This window comes from Glandiceps talaboti, chromosome 5 (genome assembly GCF_964340395.1).
Source record: "Glandiceps talaboti chromosome 5, keGlaTala1.1, whole genome shotgun sequence".
In the NCBI taxonomy this organism is placed as follows: Eukaryota; Metazoa; Hemichordata; class Enteropneusta; family Spengelidae; genus Glandiceps; species Glandiceps talaboti.
In genome coordinates this window covers 17165554-17187315 of record NC_135553.1, presented here as the reverse complement: position 1 = coordinate 17187315, position 21762 = coordinate 17165554, and the positions used below count along the sequence as shown (strand labels likewise).

At 35.5% G+C, this 21762-nt stretch overlaps 1 protein-coding gene across 1 annotated transcript in view; it reads left to right on the top strand.

Annotated features, from left to right (window-relative positions):
- The window catches only part of LOC144435326 (zinc finger ZZ-type and EF-hand domain-containing protein 1-like), a 63780-nt gene that overhangs the window by 1709 nt on the left and 40309 nt on the right, over positions 1-21762 (top strand). The window contains exons 2-29 of the mRNA XM_078123921.1: positions 675-787; positions 1840-1921; positions 2349-2420; positions 3132-3276; positions 3510-3574; positions 4240-4363; positions 5564-5675; positions 6165-6377; positions 6978-7109; positions 7765-7896; positions 8419-8535; positions 9382-9488; positions 9999-10079; positions 11185-11283; positions 11461-11552; positions 12334-12389; positions 13010-13099; positions 13258-13320; positions 13811-13970; positions 15581-15686; positions 16099-16105; positions 16797-16821; positions 18518-18624; positions 19268-19391; positions 20275-20422; positions 20583-20653; positions 20870-20974; positions 21634-21699. Of these exons, the coding sequence (XP_077980047.1) occupies positions 675-787; positions 1840-1921; positions 2349-2420; positions 3132-3276; positions 3510-3574; positions 4240-4363; positions 5564-5675; positions 6165-6377; positions 6978-7109; positions 7765-7896; positions 8419-8535; positions 9382-9488; positions 9999-10079; positions 11185-11283; positions 11461-11552; positions 12334-12389; positions 13010-13099; positions 13258-13320; positions 13811-13970; positions 15581-15686; positions 16099-16105; positions 16797-16821; positions 18518-18624; positions 19268-19391; positions 20275-20422; positions 20583-20653; positions 20870-20974; positions 21634-21699 (2814 nt within the window). The remainder of the gene's footprint in view (positions 1-674; positions 788-1839; positions 1922-2348; positions 2421-3131; positions 3277-3509; positions 3575-4239; positions 4364-5563; positions 5676-6164; positions 6378-6977; positions 7110-7764; positions 7897-8418; positions 8536-9381; positions 9489-9998; positions 10080-11184; positions 11284-11460; positions 11553-12333; positions 12390-13009; positions 13100-13257; positions 13321-13810; positions 13971-15580; positions 15687-16098; positions 16106-16796; positions 16822-18517; positions 18625-19267; positions 19392-20274; positions 20423-20582; positions 20654-20869; positions 20975-21633; positions 21700-21762) is intronic.

Genomic DNA, 21762 nt, shown 5'->3' with positions numbered 1-21762 from the left:
AGATCAATAGTTCAATGTAGGATAAAAAACTAAATTCTTTTACGGGGGGGGGGGGGGGTTGAGCCATTTTAGTCATCCTACAAAATCAATTTTACTTTAAATGGATCTGTTTATACCCGTAAATGCAAATATGTGTAAAATATGTCGTCAAAATGAGAAATAGAAGAATTTTTGCAATAGTAAATGAGGTGGGGGGGTGTCTGAGGCCTAACTAAAAGAATTAATTTTTTTATCCTACATTGAACTATTGATCTTGCCCTCAAGAGCAGTAAGATTATGACCCTACCCAGATGTAGTTGTGATTACACATATTAAGCCATGCTTCTACTGTGGTCGTATGGTAGGACTGTACAACATATTTATGTACTAATATTGTGTTTGATATATCGATAAAGAGTACTGGCATATTGTTTTAGACAACAAATCTTTTTATTTTTGTATTTTTTTTGTATTCATGTTACAGTAGTTAAGGTGAGACTTATGAAACTATAACCTGTACAAAGTGAAAATGAAACTACATTTGACATTTCAAGGTGGAAAAAAAACCATGCAGGTCTAATTCTCTTGATATTTCACAAGCCGTCTCTTCTGTCTGAAATCAATCTTTATTAGGTTATAAAAACCCCAGGAAACAAAATTGTTTATTAATAAGATTATTCTTTGTATTTCTTCAGCTTCCTGAAGATGAGGATACAGGTATTTCCTGTATCGAGGATCATTTCAAGGGATTTGATCTTGCTATGCTATTTGACCATACATCTCTCAGAGATGCTGCATCAAAAATCAAGTAAGTTGCCACTATTATTGACTTCAATCTTATGTTAAAGTTGAATATACTTTAGACCAGGTTTGAATTTAGGAAGGACAAGTTTATTATATATATATTTTATATCCGTAATTGGTTTAGTCATCACAGTACCACTAAGATGATACTCAAATTTTTCACCAGTTGTTCAGGTTATTCAGTATGCACTTAGCAAAGTTCCTTCTGATTGGATATGGTTTAGAGAAAAACTCACATCAGTTGCAATTATTATAGTTAATCAACTTAATGGTACTAATGAGAAAGTATAATTATGTTGTGCTTTCCAGTCAATAGAAACTCAGTTTAACCGGCCACTGGAAAAGTAAAATTATAAAAACACATAATCTTTCAAAGAATTGCAGAATTATGTTATGTAGTACATGATACTGTGATTGTACATGTAATAAACATAAATGGCATGTAAGTACTGTTTCCTTAGGGATGATCGCACAATGTCGCACAAGCTCAGTATATGAACTTCGGTCATTTAGGACAAAACACCCTCCCCTTCCCTTAAACGAACGTTTACAAGTGCAACATCGACACATTTATATATGATGTAAACCATGATGAAAATTGCAGCGGTCACACCACAATGATTGATGTGATGTAAAAACATGATGGTAAACACATTAAAATACTACTGGAAACACAGCACTGTATATCACTCAAGAACTTAGAAGTAAATTTTAATCAACCTATCAACATCTCAGTAGTAAATACAGAACCTACCATTTAAAGTGAGAAAGTTTTTGAAATTTGGTTAGAAGTATGAAGATGAAGTTCAGCAGCGCTGTCTCATTGATGCCAGACCCCATCAACCCCTAAATGAACAAAGTTCGTTTATTGAGCTTGTGTGACATTGTGCAATCATCCCTTATACCCCAGTGTTTAAATCCCAGTTCTCACATTTATGATTTCTTATCACTTTCTTAGTTCCTGATCAACTTTTTGTAGAGCTCTGTAAGACAATTCTTTTCCTTCTTTATAATCTGACAATGGACTTTAAAAAAGTGAATTGTTCTTTATTGCAGGGATGAGTTACCTGAGAATGTAGTTCAACAACATCATAGTCATTTAGTACGATGGCTAGAAGACAGACAAACAAGAAATGAGGTATTCACTAAGTGTAAACCATTCATTATTAGTCTGTAAATGCTACATTGGTGTAAGGGTAGTCTGTATTAAGGTACAGCCAGCACTCATTTCTGTTTTCAACTGCCGGTCTGTGCCTACTAGATCAAAAGATTTATGTCATGCCTCAACTTGAATTACGCATGATGATATCTGGCTGGACTGTACAGGATATTGGGCATGTTAGTAAAGTCATGATTTGGAAGCTTGATAGGGCTGAACAACATGCATGATGTCTTTTACAGTCTAAATGTAAGAGTTGTTGATAACAAATTTGGTGACTAGACAGTATGGTGGGAAAAGGAGGAACCTGGTATTTGCTGTTTCTGGGTATGATTGTGACAAGTATTTTTTTCCCTATTTTCCTTGAATTCTAATATCAAAACTGTTTCATGTTTATTTTTCACAGGAAACCATTTCTTTGACACAGTTCTGTGATTTTCTTATGAATCGTTCAGTTGGACGAGAAGAATGTATTGATGTAAGTATCAAATTCTACTTATTCTACTCGTGCGTGCGTGCGTGCGTGCGTGCGTGCGTGTGTGTGTGTGTGCGTGTGTGTGCACAGGCATGTATGTGTGAGTGTGTGCATGCATGTGTGTGTGTGTGCACAATAAACCAAAATTGAACATTTATGTGTGTAGTTATATAGGTTGGATTCAAGTCCAGTAGGTAGGTATGTCATTTTGCATCTGAACAATTATGTATAAATCAGGTATGAATTTATAATTGAATAAGGTTAAGCCCATCTGTGAATACCTTATAGTTTATACATCACATTTGCCAAGTAATCCAATATTAGACATACAACTTTTGAAAATGAATTGTACCAATACCAAATATAATTTTTGCTATATTAAAGATTTGTGTTTTGTGAAGATTGTGGTAAAGAATTTGTGTAAAATGTAGTTTTAGTGACTTTTAGTGACACAGCTGGTTTGTCTTCACTGCAATCTGACACACTTGCCCTGAAGAAATGTACAGATAACCTATATATGCATGATAGATATTTGATGTGAGAATCCTAACTGTGATGTAACTCAGTGGTGTATGCCTGCTTAGATCTTGTATATCTGTTCAGATCTCAAGTTCACAATGTCATTTAAACTGCATCTGTGCTGTATAGTCTCTGCAATATGATTGTATAGGAACTAATATCTGATTACTATTATATGATGTAATTGTGTTGTAGGCATTTAATCAATTTGACACTGAAGGTGATGGGACAGCTGATGTACAAACTATGTTAGATGCACTCAAGTCATCAAATGGTGCTAATTTACAAGGAGAACTCAATTTTGTCATCAGAACACTGCAGGGTTGTTCACTCATACCAGGTAACTTGTCTTTATAATGTATACTATTAGGTTTTGTACAAGTTGCATCCAAAAAAAGTGAATATGCGACATGTCTACCTTGCAACAAGACCGTGCCCAGTCCCCCTTATTTTTAATTGTTTCTCCAAGAACATATGTGATTCTGGCCTGTAAGAATGAAATGTAGGTGACATAACAAATAGAAAACACATAAAGTTGAAATGATTCATGTAATTGTATTTCTATTGCTATAGGACTTGTGGATGTGTACTCACCCAAGAATCATGTATCTGGCCAGCATGGCAAGAAATTACTAAAGGTATAGTAACTTTATGATGTAATGTTTATGAGGTAATATAGAGAAGTTAGTAAAAAGAGTTGTCTCAATCTATGAGTGGTGGTGGTGGTGGAGGTTGCTGGGGTTGGTGGGTGGATGGGTGGGTGGGTTTGGGGGTGTTCTTGTTTATGTAGTTTGATATGTTTACTGTGTTCTTATAGTTAGGTACTTAATATTCATCACAAGTTACTACATGTGTTAGGAAGTTCAAGTTCAAGTTTGCACCACAGTCAAAACAAGTGTGTGGGATATCGAAACTCTGATAAATCATTGTATAATAATCATAGACAGAAAAAGTAGATTGAAGTCAGGCAAGAATAATTGATACTGGAGTGCGTGTTTTAGATTCCTATGTTTGCCAGTGGGCATACTCTGACATATGTGTAATTTTGACTAGACTTGAATAATAACAGTGTAACTATTACATTGCATAAACCAGAATGGTTCATCTCAAGTTGAGGTGATTACACCAGATGGAGGAGGCTCAAAGTACTATATCCCATGAAGGGAAAGATTTGAACTACTAGTACATGCACACAATTCTCTTGACCCAAACTGTTATCCCTTAGTAGGTTCAACCATAGCATATTTGTCTTCATAGCAATAATAGTGCATCTAGTTTTATCATTCTTGATTTATTTTTTCAGTACCTGCTGCGAAATCGAGCTCCAAGTACTTGCCTGCCTTTTCCATTGCTTGATGGCTTCAATAATATATCTTCCATGAGACTATCTGTTTTAAAGACACATCTAAAAAAGCTTAGAGAAACAGGTAAAAGTTGTAGAATTGCATTCATATTGAAATATTTTAGTTTCATACAAGGTATCATATAAACAGACTAGAGTAAAATATTCATCATGTGGGTGCTCTCTTCACCTCCACACATGGAAACATACATCTTCAGTCTATGGATATTCGTTTTACAGAAAACTTGGAGATTGCTGTCATAAGTCAAGCATTAGTGTTGATTGACGTTGGGTTCATAGATACAAATGAAAATTTCTACTCACAGAGTCCACAATCTTTGGATTCGCTTCCACCCATTTTTTCTCCTTTGAGTAGAAGTTTTTATTTGTTACTGTGATAGGGTTGTGTGCACAATATGATTTGAGGCTGAAATTTGCACATGCAAGTATAATGACGATATTCAAAGATGCAATCCCAGACTAGTACATTTGATGCCTCAAAGGTGGTTAGTTTCAAAGTGAATTACAACCCTTGCAACAGTTATTTAGAAATGCATCTGATCAGAACGTTGTTTTATCAGTGGTAGACAGTCAATTAAAACTGACTTTGAAGGTACTGAAAAGCTGGCTCCTTATCACACTCTCAAACTGACATACATTGAGCATACAAAAACAATAGCAGGTGCCTCAGATATAGATTCATGAGATGCTTTTATCAGTTTGTTTAAGTCTATGGAAGTTAGTCATATGGTATATACCGTATATCATGCACCCAATGTTATTTTGTACCAATGTATGTCAGTTTGATAGTGTGAAAAGAGAAGATTTTTTGACACTTTCAAAGCCAGTTTTAATTGTCAACCACTGATAAAACAATGTTCATTTCTAGACAACTGTTGCAAGGGTTGTATTCAATGACCAACTTGTTTAGTTACTTACAGCGCGCTCTTGCAAGAAAGTTACTGGTCATATAACAGTTACATTTCTTACTGACTCATGCTGCTTCCAAGATAGAGTCAGTCTTCAACTCCAAAGGACATATTTGTTTCCACAAAGTTCAACATTCAATTTTCTGTATTTGACATGTCTTGAGTTTGTAAAAAATTCAATCATAAATTATCTAGATGAAAAGTGATCTGTGTAATCTTTATTTGTACACACAGTTCATGACAGACTTTCATACATCTAGTATTTTGTCTTGCACTGTGTCTGTAAGAACTTTGATCAATGCTGATCAATCTAAGTAGAAAGTTTATCGGTGTAATCTTTATTTGTATACACACAGTTCATGACAGACAAGAAACTACTAGTATTATAAACAGTGGGGAGGAAGTGAAAGTCATCCATAGATGTTACAGATCAGTAGAAGTATCGACCAATAAAGGAGATGTTCTCAGGTAGGCTCTATTTCCATCTGATCATCAGATATGTAAACACGTATATCTTAGCTCAAAACCAATCTTGACTCATTAAGCTGTGCAGCAATATAAATTGGCATCAAAAACTTTTTAGATATTGTTGACAGTTCGTATTATTGACAACTTTTGTTCCCTTAGAAATTGCTGCATTGAAAGTTCTGTGTGCTGTTTTAGAAGCACAAAGTTCTGAGTGATATTTTAGAAGCACAAATTTCTGTGCGATATTTTAGAAGCACAAAGTTCTGAGTGATATTTTAGAAGCACAAATTTCTGTGCGATATTTTAGAAGCACAAAGTTCTGTGTGATATTGTAGAAGCACAAAGTTCTGTGTGGTGTTTTCATTGTAAGAATAGAAAGTTCATTTTCATGTTCATGAAGTTTTGATAACTCTGTGTAGCATCTTTGAAGTGCAGAAAGTTCTTTACCAAATCCAGTTTATGATGACACTTTGTTTTTTCTCATCCCAGACTGTCCAATGGTGACCCAGCTTCATATTGGCAATCTGATGGATCTGCCAGGTCCCACTGGGTCAGACTTCGTATGAAGAGTAACGTAGTTTTGAAACAACTCTCCATCAATGTTGCAAGTGTTGATCAGAGCTATATGCCACAGTTGGTATCTGTCTCTGTAGGCAAAGTTCCCACAGTACTGGTAGAAATTAAAGAAGTCAGAATACCTTGGTATGTATATGAGATATGACATAGGAGAGATCCCTTTCAACTAAGACTTTAAAATAAGACAGACACAAACTAGCCAACATTATTACTAAAATTACAATGGAAGTCTGTATACACAACTAAAACACTGCCTGGGGCTTCCTGTTGATAAAACCATTCTTTTCATGGCTGGTAAATTTGACATTTTGTAGATCTACATTATATATAATGGATATGATTAGTCTACTGAGTGTTACTGTAGATATCAATGTCCATTGATAAATTTAAATATCAACATGTTAGGATGACACTATTTTTAAAAATGGTTCTTATTAGGCCATTGCAGTACATCCCTGACAATGCTGACGAGTCGTCAGCGAAAATATGGAATTTGCTTCCAAGAAATTTTTTGAGTAGAAATTGTCATTACTAATTACATATACCCAGAGTCCATGAACATTCATTCTCACCTTTTCTTTAATATTTAATGTGGTTTTGATGATTTGGTGCCACATCTTAGTAGCATGATGAATTTTATTTGTTCCTTGTATCTTTCATACAAGACACAATTGTATTAGTCACTAAATTAATTGACCATTTGTCTTGTTATGATTTCTTCATCAGCAATGTCACTGGAGATGTGCTATTGATAGAAAATGCCAAACTCACCTACCCATATGTCCAGATCAACATCAAACGTTGCCATAGCGATGGTTGTGATACCAGAATTCATGGATTTAAGACAATTGGATACAGGTTAGTTTGTATTTTGAAACATCACTTAAAGGTGAAATCAGAAAATACAAAGAGCTTTAATCAGAAATGACAGCGTGTAGTGAATGGTAGGGTGCTATGATTGTTGTTGTTGTTGTTGTTGTTGTTGTTGTTGTTGTAGGGTGCTATGATTGTTGTGTGTGTGTATGTGTGTGTGTGTGCATGCATGTTTGTGTGTGTATGTGTGTATGCATGTGTGTGCGTGTACATGCATGCATGCATGTGTGTGTGTGTGTGTGTGTGTGTGTGTGTGTGTGTGTGTGTGTGTGTGTGTGTGTGTGTGTGTGTGTGCATACATGCAATATATGTATGTGTGAAAGAGAGCGAGGGAGGGAGGGAGGGAGGGAGGGGGAAACAGAAGGAGAAGGAGAGGATGTAAATTTTTTTTGCACCTTCTTTGTTATTAACTAATATACACACCAGGAAATGTAAAGTCCAAAATTTTAAGATGAGGTGTGTACACTTTGGCAAACATGTGACACTTAGAAAGCACCTTACACTTTTAGAACTTTGTTATACATGTATACCAGCTGTATAAAGAGGTAAACTGTGATGTGTCTATCAAGCTACTTATTTCTTTCTGTTGATCTCATTCAGTTCCCAAATTTGTTTATCCTTGTACATTTTGTGCCAACAGAATGGTCCAAAGTGGTGGTATTAGTGTTTGCGATGCTTCAGCTGTCTGGTATCTGTCAGTGTTGGCTTCTACTGCCACGGCTGCCATTCCCATGGCCCCTCAACTCAGAACTTCCATCATTGAACATACAAGGTAGGTAGTAGTATCTCTCTGTGCTAGCCTCTAAGCCACAGCTGTCATTCCTATGCTCCCCCCCATCACAACTCAGAATGTCCCCACTTCCCCAACTCAGAACTTCCATCATTGAACGTACAACATAGATGGTTATACAGTATCTCTCTGTGCTAGTCTCTATAGCCACAGCTGCCATTCTTATGCCCCCCTCCCCAACTCAGAATGTCCTTCATTGAACATATAAAGTAAATTTGGAGTTTAGTAAGTTTGGATTTTGTTATCAATTCAGCTTCATATCTTAGTCTTTTTGCTTCTAAATCACAAGCTTCTACTTCAGTTGTGTTCTTTTGTTTGTTTCCTTGTGGAAGCCCGCTGTGGTTGTGTAACTATATATCTTTGCGGAAACCCACTGTGGTTTTGTAAATTTGAAACTATCCCCTTGTAGAAGCCCACTATGGTTCATAACTAGTCAGTCAGTTTTTGGAATCAATTACTGCATACATAATGTAACTATCTGAAGTGTTTTATTTGTGATTTCAGATCAGCCTTATCTCATATGCCACCTCTATCATTATCATCGGCCTCGTCTGAAAGACCATCTTTCTTGACACCACCGGTATTGGATGAGATTGAGAGATTCTTGTATACAGTATCATTGTAAGTCGATGTCTTATATCGATAAGTATAATTTGTTATAGTAAAGTGCCTTACAATATTACTCTTGACACAGTCCTACAGTGGCGCAACAGCCATTTATACTTCTTCAACTTCCTGGAGAACATACAGGCCATAGCAGCTTTTGTAAGCAGATAGGATTAAAGCATTGATGTAGTAACTCTGTCTTACCAGGTCCCCAATTAAAAACTTGGTTGACTTGCAAACATTGTGGATCAAATTTTACCGAAGAACTGTAAGTCATTCAGAACAAGTGGCAAGACATGAACCAGCAACTTGTAGATTCAAGCCAACCACTCTAACCATTTAATTATCTTGATTCTATAAATGTATACATGTTGACATGATGTTTGCTTTCAAGGCAAATTTGGATCACTATTGGACAGATATATGGAGTCATGATGTGTGAATAGTTAGCATGGCTGGCTTGGAATCTGCAGGTTGCAGGTTCGGGCCCCATTGCTGTTGTTTGTTTCTGAATGACTAAAGTCTTTGGGCAAGATTTGAACCACGACTGTGCCTCAGTCAACACAGCTGTATAATGTGGGACCTGGTAGGATAGATGTTGCAATGTGAATGCTTTAATCCTATGTGCTTTTAGAGGCGGCGCAATGGATTGTATACTCCCAAGGGAGTTGAAGTATAAAGGGTCATAGTGTCACCATTGATCCATGCCAGAGGTAATAATTGAGAGCGCCTTGAGCTCTCAGGAGAAAAGGCGCATTATAAAATTCCCATTATTATTATATGGGGCCTATCAAGCTAATCTTGTAATTAACCCATTATTCTTAAACTCAAACTGAACACATATCTTTAAACATATTGCAGGGACTCCAATGGTAAAGTTTCACCTGAAGGCATTCATGTGTTGTTGTCATTTGCCCTAGCAAGAGGTCATGTACCCAGTCTACTGAAGTCACTTCACTATATGCAAGGTAAGAGATGTCAAGTCAACAAATATATGATGGCATCACAAAATGAAATACATCATCAATGTACTAATGTTCCTTCAGATTTCATGACCTTTAACCTTTCCCACCTTCACCTGAATGACAAGTCACCCACATGACACATATCTCATATTCTCCAATCTGAAAGTGATTCTGAATCTGAAACCAACTTTGTATGTTAGTCACAGTCACCAGTATATAACCTTTGACCTTTCCTACTTTGAAATGACTAGTCACCAATGTATAAAGCTGGCTTCATAATAATATAACACTTGTCTCATATTGTCCTCCAATCTGAATGTGATTCTGAATCTGAGACCAACTTTATATATGTTAGTCACCCAGTCACCAGTATATAACCTTTGACCTTTCCCAATTTCAAATGACTCATCACCCCCAAAAAATCTAAGAAGATGAATATTAGCATACTTTATTACTTATCACTTTTATCTACATAGTTTTAAAGCAAACCTTGTATTCTTTGCGTCTTTTCAGAGTATGGAGAAACACCATTAGAAGCTATAACTTTACTGCGATCCCTGAATAACGTGAGAGAAATGATACTCAAGAAATATGGTAAATATAAAATTTCTCTGATTAATATTCACAGTACTGATCTGATTTATATCAGTACAACTGCCATTACTGTGGTATTACAGTTAGAACTCTCATCACAAGATCAAAAGTTATCATTGTACCTGTGAGTGATGTTTGGCCTGTAGCAATCAACAAACTTCATTTGCGTGTTTAATAATACCAGTCTATGGTGTTTCAGTGATGATGTAATCATAGATATTGTCACTGTGATATTATGTAGTTGGTACTTCGGCATGAAAATAAAAAAATTGCGTGGTTCCGATTACATTCAAGTTTAAAATAGGTGGGGTAGGTAGATTTTTTGTTTTATTTTATTATTTTTTTTTTTTTCATGTGTGAGTGTCTAGTTCAGGTTTTCCATTGTTTTCCAAATGGTCTTTGTGTTGTTTATAATAGCTTTATATTGTCTTTTTAAGTTGATGCCAGTTTCTGCACCCACTATTTCTGGCGAGACTTCACTATTTTCGCGATTTTATTATTATTTTTCTTGAATACATAAAAAAAGTTTAGGGTCAGCGTGAAAAACTAGTTGGGGTTGGGTAACCGGAACCAAACAATTTTTTTATTTTTGCCTTACCATCACCCCTGTCCGTGATGTTTACACCTTTCTTCAGATGTGCTTAGACTCTCTCTGATGTACTTTTGGTCATGTTTGTTAGAATTGAAGCTATAGCGTGTTTCACTGATGACCTGATAGTCATATTCAAGAACATTATTACGGTTCTTTAGTAATATGAATATATTTTACTTCCAGGTAGTATTTTACAACTGCCTTTGTGTGGTTGTGATGGTGGTCAACGTGATAGCAACACAGCTGCTAGCAATGTACTGATAGTTATAATACATGTATATCATTTTACTTCCAGGTAGTATTTTACAACTTTCTTTGTGTGGTTGTGATGGAGGTCAACGTGATAGCAACACAGCTGCTAGCAATGTACTGATAGTTATAATATACCATTTTACTTACAGGTAGTATTTTACAACTTTCTTTGTGTGGTTGTGATGGTGGTCAACGTGATAGCAACACAGCTGCTAGCAATGTACTGATAGTTATAATACATGTATATCATTTTACTTCCAGGTAGTATTTTACAACTTTCTTTGTGTGGCTGTGATGGAGGTCAACGTGATAGCAACACAGCTGCTAGCAATGTACTGACAGATAACTGGACAACAGAAGGTAAGAAATTGTAATGCATGTATTAAAGATTGAATCTAACCACTAGCTGGCATAATGTCAGCTTTTAATTAGATTGCCACACATACAGGAAGTAAAACCACATTTTAACTCATGAACAATTTTTACCCCAATCTTTCTATTTTCAATTCTTAATATGCTTTAAATTTTATTTTGCAGCCTATTTGTCAGGCAATGATAGATTGAACTTAAACTTGGTGTTCAGTAGCAAAGACAGTGGCATGATGCAAATAACCAGGGCTAGAATAAAGGTATGTGTTTTGTTACAACTTTATATATTTATCCCTTGTACATCTTGGTATACCAAAGCCCTTGACTACTTTTCATTATTAGATAATATAGTCTGGAAAAATATGTAAGATAAATGATGACAATTTGAGGTAATACTCTTTACACTAACTAGAGGTTAGACAGCTGTTTGTACATGACATGATGGCCACTTTTGAATGGAATAAAATACCAAGAAACATACCCATGTCCAGTGTGTCCTCTAATGATAGCCAAATTTTGATGTTGTGAGTCAAAATGAGAAAAAACTGTCATTTCTTGTGAGTCACCACATAGTAAGAGATAGGCGAACACCAAATTTTGGTGTGTCACTAGAAAATGTGTGTGTCAGTGGCGCGTCAAATTGGCTTTAATAGAGGGCACACTGTTCACCACATAGTAAGAGATAGGCTAACACCAAATTTTGATGCATCACTAGAAATTGTGTGTGTCAGTGGCACGTCAAATTGGCTTAGAGGGCACACTGGTCACCACATAGTAAGAGATAGGGGAACACAACATTTTGGTGCATCACCAGAAATTGTGTGCGTCAGTGGTGCATCAAATTGGCTTAGAGGACACACTCACCACAAAGTAAGAGATAGGTGAACACCAAATTTTGGTGCATCACTAGAAATTGTGTGCATCAAATTGGCTTAAAGGGCACACTGCACCATGTCATTTCTTGTTAAATTAAAATAATAACTTCATGTATTTAACAGTGAAATAATTCATATGTATAATCTATTCATTATGTTTTCATAGGTCTACAAGGGAGGAATTGGTCCAAAAGCTGGTTTAATCTTTGTCTACAATGATGAGTAAGGTTCTATTTTCTTGTTGGAGTTTTTCTGAGTTCTCTGAATCATGTAAACAAAAGATAAAATGACAAACATATCCATATCCCAAAGATACTGGACAACAGATAGCCAATATACATGTACATATTTATGAATAATGTTGAATTTTTTGTGTTCAATATTTCTTGATTTCCATTCAAAGAAAGTGCATTTGAAATTTGGATGATGACCTTCTTTGATAATTAATTAGTTATGTTCAAGGGGGCACAAGCTGAGTTTATACATTTTTGGGCAAGATTTATGCTACATATTTAAAAGTCACTCATAGTATTCTACTTACTGAAGCATACATAACTATCACTAGAAAGTGTCTGAACTCAAATCTGTTAATGAGGTATATCATATCAATGATCCGATGACATAATTTTTCATCTATATCAAAAAATGTTCAGGAATCAATCCTCGGCAATCAACTGTTCTAACAATGTCAAAAACCTATTGTAATGTCACAGAAGGCATGTATCGACGTTAATATCATACTAGAGTGGTTTAGTCAAAGTTTTCTGTAAGTATTGTCAGTTGAGTAAGAGGTCAGTTTGTGTCACTTTAAAAGATAACCTAATTGTTACTAATTCTTTCAGAGAGGCGTTTGACATGGACAAACACGTAGAGAGGTTCAAAGCCTATGATTGCTGGACCACTTCTGAGTATAACTTCCTGCAGAAAATGAGGTGAGAATGACATTTTAATTTTGATTTGCATGGTGAGAAGCAAGATGATGGCTTCATAGATGAAATATCCATTGATTGTTGATAATCGTTTACTTTTTTGGGCATTTGCATGTCTGTGTATCATGTGGGTAATTGTTTACTTGTTTATGTATTCACAGGTCTGCGTCCCTTGTGGGTAAATCAGACAATCCTGTAGCATTCTTCAATGTGGAGGAAGATTGGTAAGAATTGCTGAATTGTATAAAACTTAGTTTTAATACCCAATGTGTTCTCTCAAATTGCATTTGTGACATTGGTACTGAAATACACAATGTATAGTTGGAGAATTTTAAAAGTTGCCAATGTATTTGTTTATGCGATGCACTTAGGAGAACTTTGTGAATTTTGGTATAATAATCATGCAATTGTAATATCTTCACTTGAGGTGCAGCTTGCTGTATATTATGTTTGAATAATAGAATCCACCTCTATAGGTAGTAGTTAGTATAAACATGGTGATTGAATTGAATATATCCATCTTTTAAATTTTTTCTGATTTTGTTGTACAAATAAGCTGCTTTGTAAATTGTGATAGAATGTTTTTACTTCAGATAATATAATGTATATATAATGAGTAATGATTGTTCAGAAAACCCCTCTAAGCTATTAGCAATTCATTTAGTTGTCAATGTTTATATATTACATTATCTTGTAATATTGTTCTTTCATTAGGGATGAAGTTGATATTCCAATGGACAGTTGTCAGACTGGGAAGTATGTCCTCATCAAATTCTTAGGAGCCAGAAGTGAAACGGCGGAACGTCTTGGCATTGTTGGTGTCAAGTTGTATGGTTATCACAGGACTAGTTCTGCTATAGATAACATCAACCTGGTAAGTCTATTTATACCCCTTCTGTACATCCTTTTTCAAGTTTACATGTAATTATCTGTCAGTGGCTGCAACAGTGTTCAAATGCATTAAGCTAAACTAGCAGTTGATGAGTGGCCATGTGATGATACACCACAAGTGTCATGTTTGATATGAGATATTACAGTACAGTACAACTCAAAGAAGCCCTTTCAGTGTCACCCATGTATAGCCAGGCATTCTCACTGGGTCAGTGCAGACATTTACCCTTCCAGTTGTTAACACATACTGATGAGGTGTGAGTACCAGCCAAGTGTTATCACATTGCTGAGCTAGCCTGATGGTTGTCAGAAAGTGATTCTTCAGCTGTACTGTACTTGTTCTTAGTATAAGAACTTTTTCTTCTAGATATTAATTCCTTTTTAGCACAACTGAACTTGTTCAGTAGTGCTATAGGGATCGCCCGGCGTCTGTCTGTCTGTCTGTGTGTGTGTGTGTGTGTGTGTGTGGATGTGTGTGTGTGTGTGTGTGTGTGTAAACAACTTAAAGTCAAAAACTGCTGAACCGATTGCCACGATATTTGGTGGGTCCATTACTTTGGGTGTCTAGTTGGGAAATTGTTCAAATCGAAATGATCGCATCACAGGTGTGTGATTTGGGTCAAAAAATGTGATTTTTGGTCAAAAAACTTAAACTCAGAAACTACTGGGGAGATTGGTGTGAAATTTGGTGGGAACATTCTTAAGGGGGTGTAAAGTAAGATTTGTTCATGACGGGATGATTCCATCAGTGATATGCAAATTAGGGCTAAAAATGTGTCTTTTTGGTTAAAAATCTATAATTCTAAAACTACTGAGCAGATTGGGCTGAAATTTAATGGGAATGTATCTAGGGATGTATGGACGAAGAAATATTAAGCATACCATAATTCCATGAGTGATATGCAAATTAGGTGTAAAAATGTTCATTTTTGGTCAAAAACTTATATCTCAAAAAGTACTTGGTCAATTAGTCTGAAACTTGGCAAGATGTTTCTGAAACTGTTATTCTGCAGATTTTCTTAAAAACATTTTGACAAAATTGGCCCTAGCGACCATGACCACACCCTTTAGCAACAACCAAATGGCAGTATATTTTGGTCAAATAACAACATCATCTGGTAAGCAAGTGAGTAAACATTCAAAAAATGTATGCAAATACCCTAGTAACCATGACCACGCCCATAGCAACAGCCAAACGGTGGTGTATTTCACAAAGATAACAACAGGGTTTAATAGACAATTGAATAAACATTCAAAAAATGTATGTAAATTTTCCTAGCAACAAGACCACGCCCATAGCAACAGCCAAATGATCACGTATATTGCAAAGACAATATCAGGAATTCATACACAAGTGAACAAAAACATACACAAATGTATGCAAATATATCTAACAACATGACCACGCCCATAGCAACAGCCAAATGATAGCATTTATCGTAAAGATAGCAACATGGTTGGATAGGCAACTGGATAGTTATTCAGCAAATAAACACCTATTGTTAGCATAGACTAGCATATGGATAAACATTTTTAAAAACTACAGTTGTGCTACAACGCCATTGGCGGTATTTTTCTCTTCATCTTTAACAGAGTTTATTTGCTCCTATGCCTGACAAAATGGAGGGTATGATCAACTCAGATGTAGTGTTCCTGAGGGTTCTACAGTTTATTGTTGATATGGGCAAAGATTTGGTGAGTTACCATGTATATTTATTTTCAGTATTGTTTGCTGTCTGCAATAACTTTCCGACAGTTTTCCTTAAGATGACATCATTGAATTCAAGGTTACTGTAATCTCACTGACCTTCAGGTCACTAATTTCACTGACTCAAGGTCACCAATCTTGCTGACCTTTAGGTCATTAATCTCACTGACCTTCAGGTCACTAATTTCACTGACCTTCAGGTCACTCTGCCTGTTCTTTAGGCAGCTTCAGAATATCCCTAAATATTACATTTTTTATAGATAAAAAAAATCTGATTTTGGTTCCTAAGGATTTTGTTACCAAAGAATCAATTAATACCTCATTTTCCCCTCATCACTAACAAATACACAGAAATGGTACGGTTTCATTTCCTTATTCTGTTCTTTTCTATGGCATAGCTCAGTTCACATGTCAGGCAGTTATTACAAAGTCTTTAGGATTTTGTGTACTTATACTTACAATACATGAACAAAAATGGTTAGTGTCCAAATTTATCAAATTTATGCCATTAGTAACATTGCACTGTTTTTGAAAAAATGTAACTTGCAATCAAAAATACTTTCTGTGATGAAGAAGTATAAAAAAGTTAAAAAATGTGAAATGTTGTTAAATGAGAATGAGGCATAAAATGTCAGTTTATTGATAGAAATAACTGCTAGTGATGAAATTGTTTACAGCAACTGATACTGTAAACGCAACTCTTGAATCAGTACATTTCTTTATAGTTATAAATATTACAACAATTTTAGTCCACTGTTGCTAGAATAAATATTCCATTCTTTAGAAGACGCTAGACTAAGTGTAAAACTAAGATCCATGATGAATTTATGGTAGATTCCCAAGACCATGGATCATAATTTATTGAAAGAACTTTCTTTCATTCTGTAAGTTAACAGTATGGTAGACAAACCTTGGTTGTTCATTTGATCGATTAGATCTGTTGCTCTGCTCATTACTTGTAATTGCTTTTTTTTCTTCCTTTCTGTTATGTCTGTGCCCATGTCTTTGTGTGTTCTGTCTTTCTTTTCGTCATATTTCCACGCACGTTTCAATTTCCTGTCTGTATGTGTCATCTGCACTCTGCCAGTACTTTGATTCAAGCTCCCCTGAATTTCCACAAGAGCAGGTCAGTTCCCCCCTCATACCATGCACTCCTTTACCCCCTCTGTTCCCAATAATATGGTGTGGCCCTCTATTGTTATCCTTTATAATGAGGACCGCTCCATACTAAGAACGTAGGGTGGCTGTGATGTTTAGGCTGTGCAGTACTAAGTTACAATTGACGGCCACACCATATTACTGGGAGCAAAGATGCCAAATGTGTGGTTGAAATTGAAAGTAAAGTGTGAGGGAATGCTTGTAATAACCACAACTTTTAAAACCTGCTTAACTGCATAGTGGTAGGACAGAGGTTCCTATGTGAAGAATTTAAAAGCTGTGCACTTAATCGGCACCACAGATTATATGTTCCCAAAAAAGTTAAGGATGTATAAGGGCTGTTTTGCTGTTCTAAGTCTGTGCCAGGGGTAATAATTGTACAGTACTTTGAACACAATCTTGGGAAACACTTTTGTTCATCATTATCATCACTATGACTGAAACCGGGAAACCTACAAATACATAGAATGAGAAATCATGTTGCATTGTATTTGAGCGTTTCAAATATTTTCTAGTTAAATTTACTTATACTGTTTATTATAATTGATTTAAGTTGTGGTGTTTACAGATTCTTCACACTTTTCTGTCAGTTTCACTGATACCATGCATATCCATATATTTCCATTTTGAATTCATATATTTGACATTCACCTTCCCAACACTGTGATTATGTAAGGAAGGCAAATGGCAAACCATAGCCAATGTCTGAAAATGGCTATGTCAGCAGGGGAACACAAGTTTAGGAAAAAGACATATGATATATAAGCTCAGCTTCTTGTTTATTTTTATTTAGATTAGAAGTAGGAAGAGACTGTCGTGATAATAAGGGAATACATTAATTTCTTTTCCTGTATTTATTAATTTGTAATTTATTCACATTTATATACCGTCAAAATTTCAACTATTATAAATCGTTCAGTAGTTATATCATAATTGATGTCAAAATCAACAACAAGAAAATGATAAATGTTTACAAGTATAATCTCAACTGTAAATATTAACTTTTAAAGTGGCCATATGGGTGACATATGCATATTCATTTTGGATTTTTAATTATTACAATCGTTTTACAGTTAAGACAACTCTACTCTGTTTTTATACTTGAAAAAAAAGAAGAAAAACAACATGTACTAAACCTTTGTTTATTACTCAGTAAATTGCAAAACATTGAAAAATGTTTAAAATATTTGTTATTGTACATACAATAACAAACTTTTGACATACTGTATATCTTCTTTCATTTATTGAGTTACAAACACGGATTCGGATTTGGTCAATGGTATTTCACATTGTTTTTTCAAGTAGGAAAACATAGCAGAGTTGACTTAAGAATTAAAAATCCAAAACAAATACCCATGTGTCATCCATATGGTCACTTTAATTCTTGACTTTTCAAGTTGATGTAAAAATAAAACTCCAATTTCAACCAGACTTTTCTTGACTTCTCTGAAATATTCTGCCTATAGTAATGTTGACATCTAAACTACAATGATGTTTATTTTCATTCCAAACATTTGTTAAATAAATGTCCACAATTTAGAGTTTCATTGAAGCATAGTATTATCAAGTCACGTAGTGTGTCTGTAAGTAAGTGAGATGTCAGACATTGCAATTGAAATAGTTGAAAGCTATTCTTGAGTACATGTTGTTGACTTTGTATTTAGGAAGAAGTTCAAAAGAAGAAAGAGAAACATTTGAAAGGTACAAGCCTGGATATGAGTGGAGTGACCATGGCTTTGTTGTCCCAACTTTACTCAGATATCCCTGATGGGTAAGTACTGGTAGATTGGTAGTGCTGTTATCGCAGACTCTGTGAGACTGCAGACTTCAAGCTAGCTCCTAGCTGTAAACATTCAACCATCATGACGCCATCATAATATGTATGTCTTAAAACTGTCCAAAGGGCATATTACAAATATGGCTTAGTCTTCTTAATTCTCTTTCTACACCATCATAATATCTATGTCTTACAAAAGTCCAAAAAGTATATTCAAAATATGGCTTAGTTTATCCTCTTTCATTTTGGGGGTGGTGGTGGTGGTGGTGGGGGTGGGGTGGTTTGGTGATGTACATGTATTTGTTTATACACAGGAAAACAGGATTAATGGATCAGTCATACAGTTAAATTATATTTTGAATGATTAATATAAAGTTGCTTTAGATTTGATATTGGACTGTAATATGTGATATGACCCCCTCCACTCTCCCAACCCTCACCCCCATAACTAAGATTTTGAGTGCCATTAATTGAAAAATGTTTACAAAATGTACCGTTGTACGTTGTATATTGATGTTTCTGTCCCAATGTGTTGACTTTGAGAACACAGTCTTAATGTTCATGGCCTTTGTTGTCATGGTATTACCATAGAAATACAGTGGTAACAATTTCTTTCCTCTATATTTTTATTTCGTAGTGACAATAAATGGATATATGGCAAAGTATTGACATTAAAAATGATCCACCTGTGTTTACCTCAGTTGACACGTGAGATTGAGAGATCCAATGACGTCATAGGTGATGATCCTGATAAAATCACTGTAAGTCGTCTTTTATTGCTCAGACGTGCTAAGTATAACCTGATGTATTAGACACGGTACAGTCTATTATATAGTTTTCAAGACTGATTACTTCTCATAGGGTATCTTTTCTGCATCTTATTGTAAACAATTTGAGTACAATATACCTCATAACTTAAATTTCTTGCAATGAAAGATTGATTTCAGTCAAGGCAGTAATTCAGAACAATGAACCTAGGAATTATCTTTCATTTGTTTCGTGTAGTGAAATTTAAGAATATTTACAATTGGATACATGTGAAAAAAGTGTGGCACAGTACAAATAGAGTTTTAAGCCCCCAATAGGCACCACCCAGAGGGGGCTTTTACCATGTGTTTACATTAGGTTCCATCTGTGCATCCATCCATCCATCTGTGCGTGCGTACGCTCACCCTTATATCTCTGGCATACACAACCGATTTCAAGATAACTTGCTATGTGAGACATATACATATCACTTGGTTTCACAACTGAATCAAATATGGCCAAATGGCGGCCACAGTTAGTATTAAATTTCACAATATGCATCATAACTTTGGAGGTGTAATACATAGTGACTCCATTCAAGTGCCTACACCCATATTATCAAATATGAGCTTTCTTTTAAGACCTCAACCTTTGACCTTGAAAGTATTCTTCAAGGTCAAATAGCACAACACACAAGTTCAGCCTGTGTTTTCAATTGAAGGCTTGTTAATCTACTTTCTCATGATTTGTTGGTACAAAGGAAGTAAGAAAAACTAATATTTGCTATTACTGTTTTATCTTCTTTGTAATCAACTTTTTGGGTTCTATTATTATAGAGAATCAATCCTGGTTCTCAACTTCTCAACTTGCTAATTTTACTTTTCATATGTCCAGCAGGATGCAGTCATGAAAAAAGCTAGAACAGAACTGAAATGTGCATCTGTCATGTTTGATACTGTGAGAGACATAGTAGACACAACCATGGAGACAGAAGATATGGCAACAAGTCTTATGATAGAAGCTGCAAAGAATGCTATTCTGGATGGTAAGAATCTTTCAATGTGATGGAGGGGAGGGGAGGGGATCTCCAATATGGCCGAATGTGTGTTGTGAATTTTGTATACCAGTGTTGTATACATGTACTGACCCGTGATCATACTTATACATTATAACAAGGTATCTTCTACTGTTTTGTTGTTGTGTAGGTGCTGCTGTTTTCTTTCCTAACAAGGACTTAAGAAGACAGAAGTTATTTACAATGATGCAACATGTTATGGTGAGTTAACTCTGAACCCATGATAGCAGCTCACACTGTACTTCTGTCGAAACAAGTTTATGAAAACTTGAACTATCTAGTAAAATAAAGAGTATTGTTATTTATATAATTAATGTTTCAAACAGTTTGATATGACTGGAGTAGCTTATGTCATTATTGTATTAAAAGTATAGAGACAAGTAGAATGATATTAGTAACTTCTCCCATTTTTTACAGGATCCCAAGGAGACGTCAGCTTTTCTCACTTTCAGATCACTGTGTAGATATTACAGCAGTGTTGATCCAAGTGGTTTACTTACTTTACCTAGTACAAGTCCTAAGGTAAGATAGATCCCTGTGTAGGTATTACAATAGATTTCAACCCCCCACCCCACCCCCACCCCCCACCCCACCCCCATGCCCACCCATTATTACATAATTCATGGACCAGACATTACTTGGACTGGTGCCCGTGTGCATATTAGTGGTATTTGCAATGCAGTGCAATACGGAAAACATTGCATACATGCATGCAAATGATATGCAAATGAGAACATGAAAGTGTGTGATGGCATAGTGTCGTTTCTATGGAAATTTGTTGTTTTGGATGAACATTTTTGATAATAACAGAACCCATGACATGTGAGTGCCAGTGGTACTCAGGGGTATTTGCACTCAGTGCTTGCAGTGTTTTCTAATGCACTTTCACTCACTATTCTCTTGAAAGTCTTGCTGGAGAGAACACTGCAAGCACTCATGCAAATACCCCCAAGTACGCCACACTTGCACTCACGCGACATGAGGTTCTGTCATATTATGACTCTACCCACTCAAAATATTTCATATTTCAACCCTATGTGTGTTTGAAAGGGTAATGAAATTAATCCTCAAGGTACACTCTACGATAACAGATGTGTTGTTCACTAGTATAATATAGATGAAAGTGACAATATTTTGATTTGTGACATTTTTAGTAAAGAAATATTAACTTTTGTTCGTAGGAGGACTTTGACATTGAACCTGTGTTGTCTGTGATGGAGACTTTATTGTCAGTTGCTTTCAGAGAGGTAGGTTTAATTAAGATCAAGTTTCTTTATAATTATCTTGTATATTCTGTGATGACACTGTAC